Source organism: Dendrobates tinctorius, unplaced genomic scaffold (assembly GCF_039654945.1).
Source record: "Dendrobates tinctorius isolate UK_male_01 unplaced genomic scaffold, ASM3965494v1 ptg000011l, whole genome shotgun sequence".
Taxonomy (NCBI): Eukaryota; Metazoa; Chordata; class Amphibia; order Anura; family Dendrobatidae; genus Dendrobates; species Dendrobates tinctorius.
The window spans coordinates 12,836,129-12,853,394 of NW_027361679.1; the positions used below are offsets into that span (position 1 = coordinate 12,836,129).

At 43.9% G+C, this 17,266-nt stretch overlaps 1 protein-coding gene across 1 annotated transcript in view; it reads right to left on the reverse strand.

Moving 5' to 3' along the window:
- Nucleotides 1–287: 287 nt before the first annotated feature.
- Nucleotides 288–17,266, reverse strand: part of LOC141099801 (uncharacterized) — a 61,399-nt gene continuing 44,420 nt past the window's right edge. The window contains exons 4-6 of the mRNA XM_073587871.1: nt 903–1,064; nt 805–833; nt 288–456 (exon numbers count right to left, since the gene is read on the reverse strand). Of these exons, the coding sequence (XP_073443972.1) occupies nt 288–456; nt 805–833; nt 903–1,064 (360 nt within the window). The remainder of the gene's footprint in view (nt 457–804; nt 834–902; nt 1,065–17,266) is intronic.

Sequence of the window (17,266 nt, forward strand, 5' to 3'; positions counted from 1 at the left end):
ACTACCTGGTGTGCACAGTAACCTAATACAGCCTGGTGCAGTGGGACCAAATACAGCCTGATTCACAGTGACCTAATACAGCCTTGGGCAGAGTACCCGTAAGGCTGGGTCACACTTGCAAGACATTCGCACAAGTCTCTCGCATCATTTCCCAGCACTGCCGCCAGCACTCGGACCAGAGCCCTCAGCTGTATAGAGATACATGCAGTCTCACATTCCAGTCCCGAGTGTTGGTTGCAGTGCTGGGTATTGAGACTCATGCGATTTTTTCTTAAGTGTGACCCAGCCTAATACAGTGAATCACTAGCCACATCGACAGCTTTAGTTTCATTCAAGTCAAGTTCTTGCTTTTTGCTATCTTGTTCTGTTTCTCGTTGTCTCATATGAATATTATCTGCTGGAGATGAATATTTCTTCTGGTCACATATATCGCTTCCACAGTCCACAACATTACAGCTTCAATAAATGCATTCATTGACAGATTCAGCCTGTTTACGGTTATCTATAGATATAAATTCACAAAAGGAGACAAAATTTACTGATTTAATGACCATTCCCAGTTTCATTGTAACATCCGTGTGTATCCAGTAGTCATGGGAAATCCTCATCTTCCAATCTTTTTCCAATTCAATCCAATTTACAATCTTTATAAAATCGGCCCAAGTCAAGTTCTTGCTTTGTCCAATCTTGTTGTATTTCTCGTTGTCAAATGTCAATATCATCTGATGGAAATACATGTTGTTTCGTCTGGTCACATACATCTCTTCCACAGTCCTTAACATGATAACTTCTTTTCATGCATACATTGACAGATTCAGGCTGTTTAAAGTCATCTGTAGACAAAAGTACACAAAATAAGGCAAAATTTACTTATTTAATGACCATTTGCAGTATCACTGTACCATCTGTGTGTACGCATAGTTGTGGGAGACGACCTCATCTTCCAAACTTTTTCCAATCCAATTCACAATCTTTTTAAAATTGTCCAAAAATATTTGTGAGGACGTCAAGTTCTTGCTTTTTTCCATCTTGCTTTGTTTCTCATTGTCAAATGTCAGTATCATCTGATGGAAATGAGTAAAGATTTGTGAATCTGAACTGTAAAGTTTTGGGTTAGTACTGGACACAAACTTTTTCCGGAAGTCCACTGTATTGTTGGTGTTCAAATTGTAAGGTGGCTACTGGACATATAGTTGATGTGAAGTATGTTTCATAGAAGTGGTTGTCATCTGAGATGTAAACCTGGAGTATTGCTTTAGTGTACATAGTACTAAGAGGCTTGTTTGGTGCATCTAGGCTAAGTTTTATGGGCAGCCTGAGAGATGAGCAGGTTAGGCTGCCCACATACCCCACCTCTGGATGTAGTTCATATGTTAATTTGGAGTCTGTTGTTTGACACATAGTCTATGTGTGTGGAGGAAGAAGGCCTCCAGTGTGTTATCTCTAGACTGAGTTGGTGTATTGGATGCTATTCAACCTGTGTGACAATAACTGGCTCTAATTGGACTTTGTGAAAACTGTTTGCTTTGTTTTGACTGCACTGAAAAACCAATTATTTCTTCTTTGTTGCTGGATTATGATGCACCAACAAACCAGCATGGACATTTAGATGGAAATGCTTCCTGTGTTGCCTCATGACTAGTGATGAGCTAACATTTAAAAAAAATAATTTTAGGTACCGGAGCAGCACACAAACGCAAAGCCAGACTCAATTCAGATGAATGGGGGCTCGAACATCCATTGTTTGCCATGCTGTCATCTGCATGACAGCGGGGCAAACAAAACATCTAATTGGTGGTGCTAGCAGTGATCTCATTGAGGTCACAGAGAAGTGCTGGTGGGAACAAAGCCTCAATGACCTGCGGTAACTTCGATGATGTTACTGCTAGTCACTGAGGCTGATGAGAGTAGAACTCTGTGAATGTCTCTGTGACCAGCGGTAAACTTTTTACCTCTGGTCACAGCTGCTGGATCATGCTGTCATCTGAATAATGGGAACAGCAGCTCTCTCATCGATGGTAATTTTCTTACCTCCAAAGAAAGCCGCTGTGTCACTATCCAGGTTGGATCCGACAGATTAAATGCACAAGATAACCTTCTTTTTTCCTTTGGCTTTGTACCAAAGGTGGTTTTGCCCCCCGGTGGCCATTAGGGTCATTGCACTGTGGTGATTTCAGTTGTAGTTTTCCCCGGTGGCCATTAGGGTCATTACACTCTGGTTATCTTAGTTTGTGTACGTAATCATGTAGCAGGTGTGATAGCTCTATAAGAGAGTATCAGGTGTGTTTATCACTGCTAGTGATATTGTAAAGAATTCATTTGCAAGCAAGCCTGGGTGAAGGATGGAGCTAAAGGAGAGTCACAGGCAGCTCAGAGAGTGTCCTAGAGTGGATGGTGTCTGCAAGGAGTGCTGGCATGGCGTGGTGGAGTCAGCTATGGTGTCAGCAAGGAGTGCCTGCATGGCTTGGTGGAGTGGCAGTTGTGGTGTAGAACTGCACTCACGGTGCTGGACTTGGTTGCTGAGAGCTGGACTCAAGCATGCTGGACTTTTTGGCAGAAAAGCTGGACTCATTTTCGGGACTCCGTTTCTGGACAGCTGCATGGAGGTGGTGGACTCTGGTTGCTCCAAGGCTGCACTATGATGCTGAGAAGGTCTGTTTCTGGACAGTGCACAGCGATGATGTCTACAAGGAGTGCTGGCATGGCGTGGTGGAGTCACAGCAATGGTGTCAGCAAGGAGTGCCTGCATGGCTTGGTGGAGTGGCAGTTGTGGTGTAGAACTGCACTCACGGTGCTGGACTTGGTTGCTGAGAGCTGGACTCAAGCATGCTGGACTTTTTGGCAGAAAAGTTGGACTCAGATGTTGGACATGGTGGAGGAAAAGATGCACGCAGGTGGTGGGCTCTGTTGCTTGGAGCGTACGCAACAAAGCAAAGCTAAGTGGTGTTTCCCCTGTTTTGTCACTTTTCCTTATGTGTGTTTAGTGCAGTGGTGGGATTAGTTTCCGCACGACCAATTCCCTAGTGAGGGTTTCGGTGCAGGGCGAGCTAGGGTTAAAAGGTATCCTGAGCGGCGCCCGGTGCGGAACCGGCCTAGGGATCGTTAGGAGTGTAGAGACACTGACTCAGGGGAGAGCAGGAGGTCACCACGTCCCTATTCCCTATCGCAGGGCCACCATTGTTAATTGTTATTGTTACCCAGGTTTCCCCTTTTCCCTTATGTCTTATTGTATTATTTACCGGTCTGCGGGCCGCGTCAGATAGGGCAATTCACACGTGCCGCGTCCTGTTGTATCAGTTACCAGCCTGCTAGCCCTGTCACTCAGGACGGGGCACATGACACGCTGGTGATTATTGTGCTGTCATGCAGTGACAGCGTGGGAAACTCCCGATGTACACAGACTTCCTGGAGAAGACCATGTTTGGGGTCCATGACCGAGTAGTAGGTGTTCGGTACAGACCCTTAACTTTATTCTCCGGGTTCGCCCATCACTACTCACAACACACCCAAGTGAGTAGCAATTCACAAGAAGCCAAGTAAAGTTTGATGAAAGGCTGCAGTACAGCCAATCAACAAATCTTTTAGGCTGTGGGTACTTCCGAAGATATAACAACCATGCCAAATATTGGCATGGCTGTTATTGGCTGGTGCACCATGTGACTCCGCCTGTGTAATAACTGGATCACAGGTGGCACTGCCATGCTGCTCTGATTGGCATAGGGAAGCTCAAGTGAGGGAGAGTTCTAGGTTGTGTGTGTACTCTGTCAAAATGCCTCTTTGTGTGTACTCTGCACCCGTATTTGTTGGTGCACTCTGCAAAAAACACTGTGTGGGTGTACTCTATAAAACAGCCTCCATGGGTGTACCATTCAATACAGCCTCTGTGGATATACTCTGAAAATCAACCTCTTTGGGTGTACTCTGCAACACAGCCTCTGTAGGTGTAATCTGCAAAACAACCTAATTGTTTGTTTTTTAATTTGGGGAGACCCCAAATAATTGGGAATGGCAAATAGAATGAAAAAGATGCAGTAGAGTATAACAATGGGTGGGTGCAGTTAGTATACTCCTCTATTCAACCAAAGTTACGGACAAGCCTTGTGAGATCCACGCTTAGCTAATTTTTATGAATGTGAGCTTGACATTGGCTGTGATCAGGCAGATTTGTCTGCCTGTGTGGAGCTAATTTTTTCAGGTCCTCGCTTATATGGTAAGCTATAGCGATTACGGAATAAGCTACAGCGGGATCCCAGATACATGCAGCATGCCAGCTGACCAGCTGCATGCATCGTAGCTGTGTCGCAGTCACAGCACATGCATGGAGAGCCCAACACACAGGCTCTCCATGAATGCGTTGTGACTGTGACACAGCCATGACACATTCAGCTCCAGCACCGATCAGCTGAACAGCTGGCACGCTCCATGTGTCCGGGTTCCCACTGTGGCTTATTCGGTAAGCACTATAGCTTGCCAAATAAGTGGGGACCCAAACAAATTCACTCAACTCTACCTGTGATCACACTCCCTTCCATGCTAACCACATGTTCCAACAGTGTGCTTGCAGCAGGGCAGTTCAGCACCTCCAGGGTGTAAATGGCAAGCTCAGGCCATGTGTTCAATTTGGAGACTCAGAAATTAAATGGGGCAGTTCCATTACTCTGTACGGGGAGACATGTGGCCACATTCTCTTCCACCATATTGTTGAAACGCTGCCTCGTGCTAAAGGGAACCATATCAGATGGTGGTGATGAATACTGTGGTGGGCTGAGGAAGGTTTTTCACATTTTAACCAGGATAACCCTCCATTCTGATGTGATGCCAGTGTCCCAGGTGAATTGGTGACTTCCTCCTCCACCACTTCCTTTTGCTTCCATTGATCCCCCATTGTCCAGTAGGAACACCATCAGTAGTGTGTCTACCTGCAAACATTTCTATTACCACATTTTCCAATTATGCTCCATTAATGGAAGTAAGGATGGCATGTAGTCCTTGTAGTGGGGGTCCAGTAATAAGCACTGATAACAATCCAGACTACTCTTGCCTCATTGCGCAGGTATAGGAGCATATATATGTTCATGTGTACCAGGTTGCTCAGAGTCAACAGCAAGCTGTCCTCCGTGGGAGGTGCATCATCTGTGCCCTCTGTATCCCCTTGGACATGCTCCAGTGATGACCTTGAGCTGCTTTGGGTGCCACCCTGCCATGAACACAATTTTTCCTCCTCATCCTCCAAAATTGCCTCCTGGCTGGAGAGTTGTGTACCTATCTGCTATTGGTACCCACCTTCCTAGCCTAAAAAGCATATTTATCCAATACGTATCACTTTGCTTCAGGTTAACAATATGTTTGATCTCCAGCAAGTATTAGAGAAAACATCTTGCCATGCACTCCAACAGGACCAACAGTATTATCAGCCACAGCAATGGTTGATTGTCATGATCATTGTTTTCAATATGATCATTTTTACTCCGACTACCACATCCCATGGCTGCGCTATGTCTATGTACCCTTACATAGTCAGCTATTGATGATCATTCTTTTCTTTCGCCTATTTCTCCAAATCCTGCAGCATGTGACATCGACCTTGACAGTCCCCAACAGACAAACTGATGCACTTAACAGGTGAAAATTAATTTTCTTCCTCCATCCCTTCTTGCATACTGGTATATTTTCACAATAAATATTAGCAAGATTACATTGTTAATTCTACATGCATCTCTACGCAAATATTTGGTCACCATCTTAAAAGCTTTGGTAGGCTACATGCATAGCTTATGAGCCACCATGTTAAATCTCAAAGTAATTCATGTAGCAGTTTTGACTGCTGCATGAAGTAATCCATCACTTCTTCAGCATTAAATTTCAGCAGGCTGTGGTATCACAAAGCAATGCCGCTCTGGCATCCTGACTTCATTTGCAAAGCCAGGAGGGTGTGGTGTAGGAGGAGGGCAATGAGGGTGTAGGAAGTTACAGATAACGTCCACCTATTGGTGTAAAAAGCTATAGCTCCAAGTCACCAAAGCTTCACCACTTGTTCCAGATGTAGTAAGAACACATGAGACATGCACAAAAAATGAACAGGTCAGTAAGAAACTGTTCACACCACCCAAAGACTAAGACACAGAAAAAACACACAGTATGACAAACATGCATGAATACTCTGCTGTAAAATATATGTAACAATAAGCAGCAAGTGCTAGTAAAAGATGTTAACAAACACAGGGTATTTAGCTGATACATTTTTTGCAAAAAATGTATACTAAGCCACTCCACCACGTCATGGTAACCCTTCACAGAGCAGTCCTATGTAATGTATTTACAACCTGATCATGTGAACAATACCTACATGAGCAGGATCCAGAAAGGCGCTGCACGGTATGGGCACACTGGACAAAATGGCCTCTTATGTGCATGTCCCACAAGAGAGAGGCGGGGATCTCCCAAAGCTTGCATAAGCAAGAAATTAATGGATTAAGAAAACATGAGACATGCACAAAAAATGAACAGGTCAGTAAGAAACTGTTCACACTAACCAAAGACTAAGACACAGCAAAAACACACAGTATGACAAACGTGCATGAATACTCTGTTGTAAAATATATGTAACAGTAGCAGCAAGTGCTAGTAAACGATGATAAACACAGGGTACTTAGTTGATATGTTTTTTGCAAAAAATGTATACTAAGCCACTCCACCACGTCACGGTAACCCTTCATGGAGCAGTCCTATCTAATGCATTTAAAACCTGATCATGTGAACAAAACCTACATGAGCAGGATTCAGAAAGGCGCTGCACTGTATGGGCACACTGGGCAAAATGGCTCCTTATGTGCATGTCCCACAAGAGAGGCGGGTATCCCCCAAAGCTTGCATAAGAAAGAAATGAATGGATTAAGAACACATGAGACATGCACAAAAAATGAACCGGTCAGTAAAAAACTGTTCACATCACCCAAAGAATAAGGCTAGCTTCAGACTAGCGCATTTTACATGCAGCGCACGGTGCCGCTAAGCCTCGCCCCTTGCCCGCCCCGTTTGGTCGTTTCATCCTACTATCGCACACGGCTGCATGCGATCTGCGCACCTTATCTTTAGCATAGGGTGCGCAGACCGTGCGCTGGCCGTGTGCTAGTAGGATTTTTGCATGTGCTGCGCACTTTTGAAGGTGTGCCGAGCGCAACAAAATGCAACATGGTGCATTCGGCGCACACCAGCGCACCTTCAAAAGTGCACAGTGCACGCAAAAATCCTACTAGCGCACGGCCAGCGCACGGTCTGAGCACCCTAACAAAGTAGCATAGTTTTGAAGGCTGAAGGAAGACCTTATGTTCATCTAGTTCAGCCTATTTTTAGTGCAGCTGTTCTGCATTGTTGATCCTGGGGAAGGCAAAAAACTTACAGAGTAGAAGCCAATTTTCTCCATAGGGAAAAAAATTAATCCCCCTAAGCTGGGTCAACCATCTACCTATAATATTATGTTATTCGTAACCTTCTATACCATTACTCACAAGAAAAGCATCCAATCCTTTCTTAAATTCATTCAGTGAGTTGGCCATCACCACTTCCTCAGGAAGAGAATTCCAGAGCCTCACTGCTCTTACCGTGAAGAATAGAGTTGAGCGATACCGTCCGATACTTCAAAGTATCGGATCGGAATGGATCGGCCGATCTTAAAAAAAAGTATCGGTATCGCCGATTCCGATACCGGAAGTCCCATTCAAGTCTATGGGACTTCCGGTATCGGAATAAGAAAAACCCTATTTTTGCCTTGTACAGCCTCTCTGGGGTCTGTACGGGCCTTTCGGGGGGCTGTGCCGTCCTGCCAGGGGGTCTGTGCAGGCTCCGGTGGTCTGTGCCGGCCTGCCAGGGGGTCTGTGCAGGCTCCGGTGGTCTGTGCCGGCCTGCCGGGGGGCTGTGCCGGCCTGCCAGGGGGTCTGTGCAGGCTCCGGTGGTCTGTGCCAGCCTGCCAGGGGGTCTGTGCAGGCTCCGGTGGTCTGTGTCGGCCTGCCGGGGGGCTGTGCAGGCTCCGGTGGGCTGTGCCGGCCTGCCGGGGGGCTGTGCCGGCCTGCCGGTGGTCTGTGCAGGCTCCGGTGGGCTGTGCCGGCCTGCCGGGGGGCTGTGCCGGCCTGCCGGTGGTCTGTGCAGGCTCCGGTGGGCTGTGCCGGCCTGCCGGGGGGCTGTGCCGGCCTGCCGGTGGTCTGTGCAGGCTTCGGGGGTCTGTGCAGGCTTCGTCCGATGGGACTACAAGTCCCATCGGGCGATGCCTGCTACCATGACAGTGATTGACACATTAGCCAATGATGGGACAGTAGTAGTCCCATCATCCGGCTAATGTGTTGAATGTAAAAAAAAAAAAAAAATTACATGCTACATACATGCTACATACATACAACATGCATACTACATACATGCTACATTCATACTACATACTACATACATGCTACATTCATACTACATACTACATGCATGCAACATGCATACTACATATATACTACATGCAACATACATACTACATATATACTACATGCAACATACATACTACATATATACTACATGCATGCAACATGCATACTACATATATACTACATGCAACATACATACTACATATATACTACATGCATGCAACATGCATACTACATATATACTACATGCTACATACATACTACATATATGCTACATACATACTACATATATACTACATGCATGCTACATACATACTGCATGCTACATACATACTGCATGCTACATACATACTGCATGCTACATACATACTACATGCTACATACATACTACATATATGCTACATACATACTACATATATACTACATGCATGCTACATACATACTGCATGCTACATACATACTACATGCTACATACATACCACATATATACTATATACATACTACATGCATGCTACATGCTACATACATACCACATACATACTATATGCATGCTACATACATACTACATGCTACATACATACTACATATATACTACATGCATGCTACATACATACTACATGCTACATACATACTACATACATACTACATGCATGCTACATACATACTACATGCATGCTACATACATACTACATGCTACATACATACCACATACATACTACATATATACTACATGCATGCTACATACATACTACATACATACTACATGCTACATACATACTACATACATACTACATATATACTACATACAATACATTCATACAATACATACATAGACATACAGTACATATAACATAGAGTAACATACTTACCAATACTTGTCACATTGTTCCCCGAAGCCATTGTCTTTTACGGAATAAATATTAACATAACAAACCACAAAAATACTCACCCACGATCCGAAGCAGTCCACGAGTGTGTCCCACGATGATCTTGGGTAGAGAACTGCAGCATCAGCTGTTGCTGCCATTCTCTACGGGCTGCAGGAATCCAATGACGGAAGGTAGGTATCCTTCCGCACTGTATTCCTCCGCCACTTAAAAAAAAAAAAGTCCCTAGTCTCACTTTATGCCATTGCTGTGTGGGAATTTCCCACGCAGCAATGGCATAAAGTGAGACTAGGGACTTTTTTTTTTTTAAGTGGCGGAGGAATACAGTGCGGAAGGATACCTACCTTCCGTCATTGGATTCCTGCAGCCCGTAGAGAACGGCAGCAACAGCTGATGCTGCAGTTCTCTACCCAAGATCGTCGTGGGACACACTCGTGGACTGCTTCGGATCGTGGGTGAGTATTTTTGTGGTTTGTTATGTTAATATTTATTCCGTAAAAGACAATGGCTTCGGGGAACAATGTGACAAGTATTGGTAAGTATGTTACTCTATGTTATATGTACTGTATGTCTATGTATGTATTGTATGAATGTATTGTATGTAGTATATATGTGGTATGTATGTAGTATGTATGTAGTATGTATGTAGTATGTATGTAGCATGCAGTATGTATGTAGCATGTATGTAGTATGTATGTAGTATATATGTAGTATGTATGTAGTATGTAGTATGTATGTAGCATGCATGTAGTATATATGTAGTATGTATGTAGCATGTAGTATGTATGTAGCATGCATGTAGTATGTATGTAGTATGTATGTAGTATGTATGTAGCATGCATGTAGTATGTATGTAGTATATATGTGGTATGTATGTAGTATGTATGTAGTATGTATGTAGCATGTATGTAGTATGTATGTAGCATGCATGTAGTATGTATGTAGTATATATGTGGTATGTATGTAGTATGTATGTAGTATGTATGTAGCATGCAGTATGTATGTAGCATGCATGTAGTATATATGTAGTATGTATGTAGCATGTAGTATGTATGTAGTATGTATGTAGTATATATGTAGTATGTATGTAGCATGCAGTATGTATGTAGCATGCATGTAGTATATATGTAGTATGTATGTAGCATGTAGTATGTATGTAGCATGCATGTAGTATGTATGTAGTATGTATGTAGTATGTATGTAGCATGCATGTAGTATGTATGTAGCATGCATGTAGTATATATGTAGTATGTATGTAGTATGTAGTATGTATGTAGCATGCATGTAGTATGTATGTAGTATGTATGTAGTATTTTTTTTTTTTTTTTGTAACATTTAACACATTAGCCGGATGATGGGACTACTACTGTCCCATCATTGGCTAATGTGTCAATCACTGTCATGGTAGCAGGCATCGCCAGATGGGACTTATAGTCCCATCGGACGATGCTTGCACAGACCCCCGGACATCAGCACAGCCCCCCGGCAGGCCGGCACAGCCCCCCGGCAGGCCGGTACAGACCCCCACAGGGTGCACAGACCACGGGCAGGCCGGCACAGCCCCCCGGCAGGCCGGTACAGACCCCGGGCAGTCCACACAGCCCCCCGGCAGGCCGGCACAGCCCCCCGGCAGGCCGGCAGAGACCCCCGGAAGGCCCGAAATGACGGCGCATCATGATGCGCACACACCGCGCATCATGATGACATCAGGCTGTCAATCAACTTTGAACTTCCGATTCCGATGCCGACTTCCGATATTGAAAAAATATCGGAAGTCGGTATCGGAATTCCGATACAGCAAGTATCGGCCGATACCCGATACTTGCGGTATCGGAATGCTCAACACTAGTGAAGAACCCTCTTCTATGCTGGTGCAGAAATAGTCTTTCCTCCAAACAAAGAGAATGCCCCCTTGTTCTTGTCACAGTCCTTGGTACAAACAGTTCATTGGAGAGATCTCTGTATTGCCCTCTGATATACTTGTACATATATATTAAGTCTCCCCTAAGTCTTCTCTTTTCTAGAGTAAATAGACTTAATTTTGATAACCTTTCTGGGTATTGTAGTGAACCAACTCCATTTATCATTTTAGTAGCCTTTCTTTTAACCCTTTCAAGTTCAGTAATGTCTTTCTTGAGCACCGGCGTCCAAAATTGCACACAATACTCCAAGTGTGGTCTGACAAGTGATTTGTACAGAGGGAGAATTATGTTTTAATCTCGTGTCCCCAGACCTCTTCTAATGCATCCCATGACCCTATTTGCTTTGGTGGCAGCTGCCTGACACTGGGCACTCCAATTTAGCTTCTTATTGACTAAAGGTACTGTCACACTTAGCGATGCACCAGCGATCCCGACCAGCGATATGACGCAGTCAGGATCTATGGTGCATCACTAAGTGGTCACTAGTGAGCTGCCACACAGGCAGATCTCACCAGCGACATCGCAGGGGTTGGGGGTCGCTACTTACCTGTCACACTAGGCGATCCTGACGTCCTCCCGCCCGCGTCCACGCTCGTCACTCGTCTCTCCACAGGAAGCGCCGCAGGAAGCTGACGACGAGAAACAGTCCTGGATGTTCTCGCGCGATCAGCGATAACCAGCGGGGGAGCGGGTTGTAGGTAAGTATCACACACAGCGATATCGCTAGCAATATCGCTATAACGTCACAAGTTATAGTGATATTGCTAGCGATATCGCTTAGTGTGACAGGCCCTTAAGATGCCTAAGTCTTTTTTCCATGTCTGATTTCCCCAGCAGTTTCCCATTTAGTAATTAATTGTAGCATCTGTTTCTCCTTCCCATGTGCATAACCTTACACTTATCTGTGTTAAACCTCATTTGCCATTTTTCAGCCCAATTCTCCAATTTACTCAAATCTGTCTGTAGTTGAAAACTGTCCTCCTTTGCGTTAACTACCTTACATTGTTTTGTATCATCTGCAAATACTGATATTTTACTGTGTAAGCCATCCACTAGATCATTAATAAATATATTAAATAGTAGGGGGCCCAATACAGAACCTTGTGGTACCCAACTAGTAACCCTGGCCCAATCTGAGTATGCACCATTAATAACCACTCTTTAGTTTCTATCACTAAGCCAGCTACCTACCCATCTACACACATTTTCCCCTAGCCCAAGCTTTCTCATCTTACTTACCAATCTTTTATGTGGGACAGTGTCAAATGCTTTAGAGAAGTCGAGATAAATGACATCCAATGATTCTCCTTGGTCCATTTGAGAGCTTACATCCTCATAGAAGCTGATCAGGTTAGTTTGACAGGAGCGATCCTTCATAAATCCATGTTGATATGGAGTTAAACATTTATTAACATTGAGATATTCCATAATGGTATCCCTTAGAAACCCTTCAAAAATTTTACCCACAACAGATGTTAAGCTTATCGGCCTATAGTTTCCAGGTTCCCTTTTACACCCCTTTTTGAATATTGGTACCACATTTGCTTGCCACCAATCAAAAGGAACAGACCCTGTTTCTATAAAGTCTTTAAATATAAGGAATAGAGTCCTGTCTATCACATTACTTAACTCCCTTAATACCCGAGTATGAATGCCATCAGGGCCTGGTGATTTGTCAATTTTAATGTTACTAAGGCGGTTCTACACTTCTTCCTGGGTTAGGCAGGTAATACTTAATGAGGAGTTTATATTATCACTCTGCTTTTCCCCTGGCAAATCCTTTTCCTGTGTGAACACTGTTGAGAAAAAAGTATTTAAAACATTTGCTTTTCCCACATCGCTCTCTATGATTTCATCCTCATTGTTCTTTAAAGGGCCGACACCATCAATTTTAATCATTTTACTGTTTATATAATTAAAAAATAGTTTGGGGTTTGTTTTATTTTCCTTAGCAATGAGTCTCTCAATTTCCACTTTTGCTAAATGTATTTGTTTTTTTACACATTTTATTTTTTTCTCTATAACTTTTTAATGCTTCATTTCATTCTTGTTTTAGCTTCTTAAATGCCTTGTTCTTGTTATTTATTGCCCTTTTTACATCCTTATTTAGCCACATTGGTGTTCTCCTGTTCCTAGCCCTTTTATTTCTGTATGGTATGGCTAGCTCGCAGTGGGTGTGTAAAACTGATTTAAATATTTCCCATTTATTTTCTGTGCTCCTATCCTATGCTAAAGATAGGGTGCGCAGATCGCATGCAGCCGTGTGTGATAGTAGGAGGAAGTGACCGAATTTGTGGGGTTGATGTCACTTTTGTATTGTCCGGTGACATCAAGCCCAAGGCTTAGTAATGGATTACACAGATACCTATGGTGTCCCCAGATGAAGTCTAATTGCCAAAACGTGCCTTGGGTCTTATGGTGAGTGCTGTATCCTACACTACAGGTATTGCATCATGTGCAATACATTTGTATACTGCTGTTGAAGTGGAATGGGTCCTTTTGTTTCACATTAGGTGTGGGTTTATCAGTAGCAAGTAATGTTTGGCCATGTAGGGCACTTGATTAACATCTAACTATAGGTACTTACTACCTTATTCGTATACATATCCCCACCATAGGTATCTGTTTAATTGCCCTGTTTTTACTCACAACTCAACAATGACTCTGTAAGCTTCATGTGTGGAAGTTTTTATTATTTTTGCACCACCTTGTGTTTTCCCACTTTTTAATATGCTTGGTCTATATATGTAAAATAAATGTTCAGTATTCAATAAAAAATGTATACGTTTGTAATTGTTGATTCTAGTATACGCTTTTTTCATTATATGATGACGTTCTAATTTTGTACTGAATACTTTACGTCCATATAGCATTTGTTGCGTCATTGGGTATTTTCCAGCATTATGTAGCTACAATGTTGTGTATGTGGATATTTGTATATAAAATGTATATAAAATGTATATAAATCTGTACAGCACACACTGAACTAGTACACCACAATGGCATTTTGCTATTTTCTATACCTATGTGGTTGGCTCTGAGCTCCTATTGCTACACAGTACAAGCATTAAATGGAGTTCCTTGCATTTTTTTTCTGTCAATTCTTGTGAATTAAATTGCATAGGGCTCAAATTCATGTAGGACTGTGAATTTCAAGGTATTCTACACAAATTTGATACTCCACTGATCAATTCACTTATCTCCGGTCCTGGTGCATGAAATTGTGTGAAATGTTTCTAATCATACTTAAATTATCTATACACCGTGTCAGTGTAAAATATAGCTAATTTAGTTATTTGTCCAGAAAGTAAACAACTTTTCAATTAGAATTTCTTACTATCAACTCCTCATACTTCCATACTTCTGTTGGTGATACTATATATTGAAAGCCCATACTGGACAATGGGCAGTGAACATGCAAGACAGACAGAAAGTTGAGCATTGTGTTTTTTCTTTAAACTTTATCTCACTAGTTGCCTCTGCTGCTACTTACCTGCTGTCCAGTCCTCTGTGCCTCCGTAGCACCACAGCTCTGGCCAAGTGTTTACTCTGGATTGCGGCATCTGGCAGTAAGCAGGCCCTGGAGTTCACAGTTTATGTTCTGGGGTCTACTAGAAGCCGGAAATTCTTTTCCTAGAGTGAACACTGTGCAGTGATTAAAGGCCACAAGCCACAGAGATCATCGCGCATGCGTTGTCAACTCCAGAGCTTGCAGGTGGTCTAATACCACAATCCAGCATGAACACCAGACTGGAAATGAGACATGATGGAAGCATAGGAGACCGGACATCGGGCAGGAAATAGAGGACGAAGCCAGAGAGATGAGTGGCTAGTTTAGCATGATTATTTATTTTATTCTTTGGATCTTAAGTTTATTATGCTCAGGGACCCCAGAGCATTTTACAGGACACTAAATTTTTGGAGAATAACTTTTCTGTGAATTGATTTTCCCAATCAAATCAATATCAACAGGTGAATTTGAATTTTGTCAGATCGGATCATCTCTATCTGCAAGTTATTCTGATATTGAATGCACTAACATAATTAACAAATTACTTTGCTCACTATGTTTGAAGGTAAATTCAAATTAAATGATTACAAAACATGTTTTATTTGTACAAAATCTTAAAATTACACAATTTTTGAATTAATCTAGTGACAGAAAGAAAATGGAACTCGGGTAGAAACACAATAAGTAGAACTATGAAAAATTAAGCTAGTTCCCCCAAGCAGTCCAGATATTCCATCCCTTCAAATAAAGTAATTTAGAAGTTTGTTTGCTATTTTTTGAAGCATGCCTTAGGTAACTAAGCTTGCCAGTTGCACTAGTGTTTTTTGATCTGTGTGTCCCAATTAATATATTAGTAGATTTAGAACTACGGTCAGGTAAGTTCTCTTTTATATTTCTCTGCAATCAGACTATCGGTATTATGAAAATTTACTTGCAAAGAGACAGTTGGAGGTATACAACTCTGAAGTATCAGTGGTAATCTGTGTGTAATCAGAGACGAAACCTGGTCATAAACCTTAGATAACTTTCAGCTGAATAATCCAACAGTTTTCTCCCTGGCTACTTTTAAAATATGAACACACAACTCAGCAGTAGAGTTGAGCGAAACGGGTTGGTCAAATTCAAAAGTCGCTGACTCTAGCTAAAGTCGGGTTTCGCCGATCAAAACCCGACCATAGCGTGAGGTCGGCCATGAGGTCGCCGACCCGCGCACCAAAGTCGCATTTCAAATAATGCTTCCAGCGCCTTTTTCTCAGCCAATGATAGAGGACGCACACTGTGGGCAATGCGATGACATGGGCAGCGGCCACCACCATCTTAGAGAAGGGCATTGAAGTGATTGGCTGGCTTTGTGTGGCGTCACAGTGGCTATTAAACGCCGTGACAGCCGACTGCCATCTAACTTCTGCTGATCTTAGAATAGGGAGAGGTGCTGCTGCTGATTCTGAATAGGGAGAGCGTTAGGCAGGGAAGAAGAAAAAAAATAGTTTCTGCTGATAGCGCTTTTGTTAGCGTGGCTGGTCTGGAGCTGGAATCTCCAGGAGCGGACCCTCTGGGCAGTGGCCCTGAGGGGCCCCGGGCGAGCTGCAAGGTGGAACCGACCCCTATACAGGGACAGTTAGGAGCAGGCCCAGGGGTTCGAGTACCACGGTAGCCGGTAACGAGAGGGGTGGCTCAGGATGGACTGGAGTAGGATTGTGGGACTGAAGAGTAGATGACAGAACAGACCTGGAACACAGGGGACAGGAGTGGAGTAAGACTGTAGACTGGAACGTGGGGGGATGGCTGGAGAAGGAACACAGGAGACAGGATTAGAGGAGGATGGAAGAGCTGGAGTAGGATGGAACTGGAACACCGGAGGCAGGACTGGAGTAGGACGGCAGGACTGGAGCAGGATGGAACAGGAACACCGGAGGCAGGACTGGAGTAGGACGTCAGGACTGGAGCAGGATGGAGCAGGAACACCGCAGGCAGGACTGGAGAGGGATGAAGGGAGCACCGGTGGCAGGACTGCGGAATACAGCAGGGAACTCAGATAACAGGACTGAGAGGCTGCTGCAGGGAGCAGACGAGAACGGGACTGCAGAGAGCACATGATGAAGCAAGGCCCAGTGTGCTAGGAAACACAATGATCATGCGCCTCCCTCAAGGGGAAGCGGCCTGATATGCCCCTGTCTTGTCTGCCATTGGTCAGGGGGTGCTTCCGGGTCAGGGCATAGCTGGAGCACAAGAAGCAGAAGGGAGGCGCGGCCACGGCCTATGGCGCATGCGCATTGCATGCAAAGACGCCATCGGCCGCGCGCCTGTCAGAGGTGACCGCCGTGGCTGTCGAGCGGTGAGGGGCTGCGGTGTGGGAGCGATGGCCGTGTGAGTATGCATAAATGGCGTGACAGTACCCCCTCCCCTAAGCCGCCCTCCCCGGAGATTAGCAAGAAATCTCTTGAGGATACGAGGAGCATTGATATTCTCCCGAGGTTCCCAGGATCTCTCCTCAGGACCAAAGCCCTTCCAGTCAACAAGAAAAAATGTCCTACCTCTAACCTT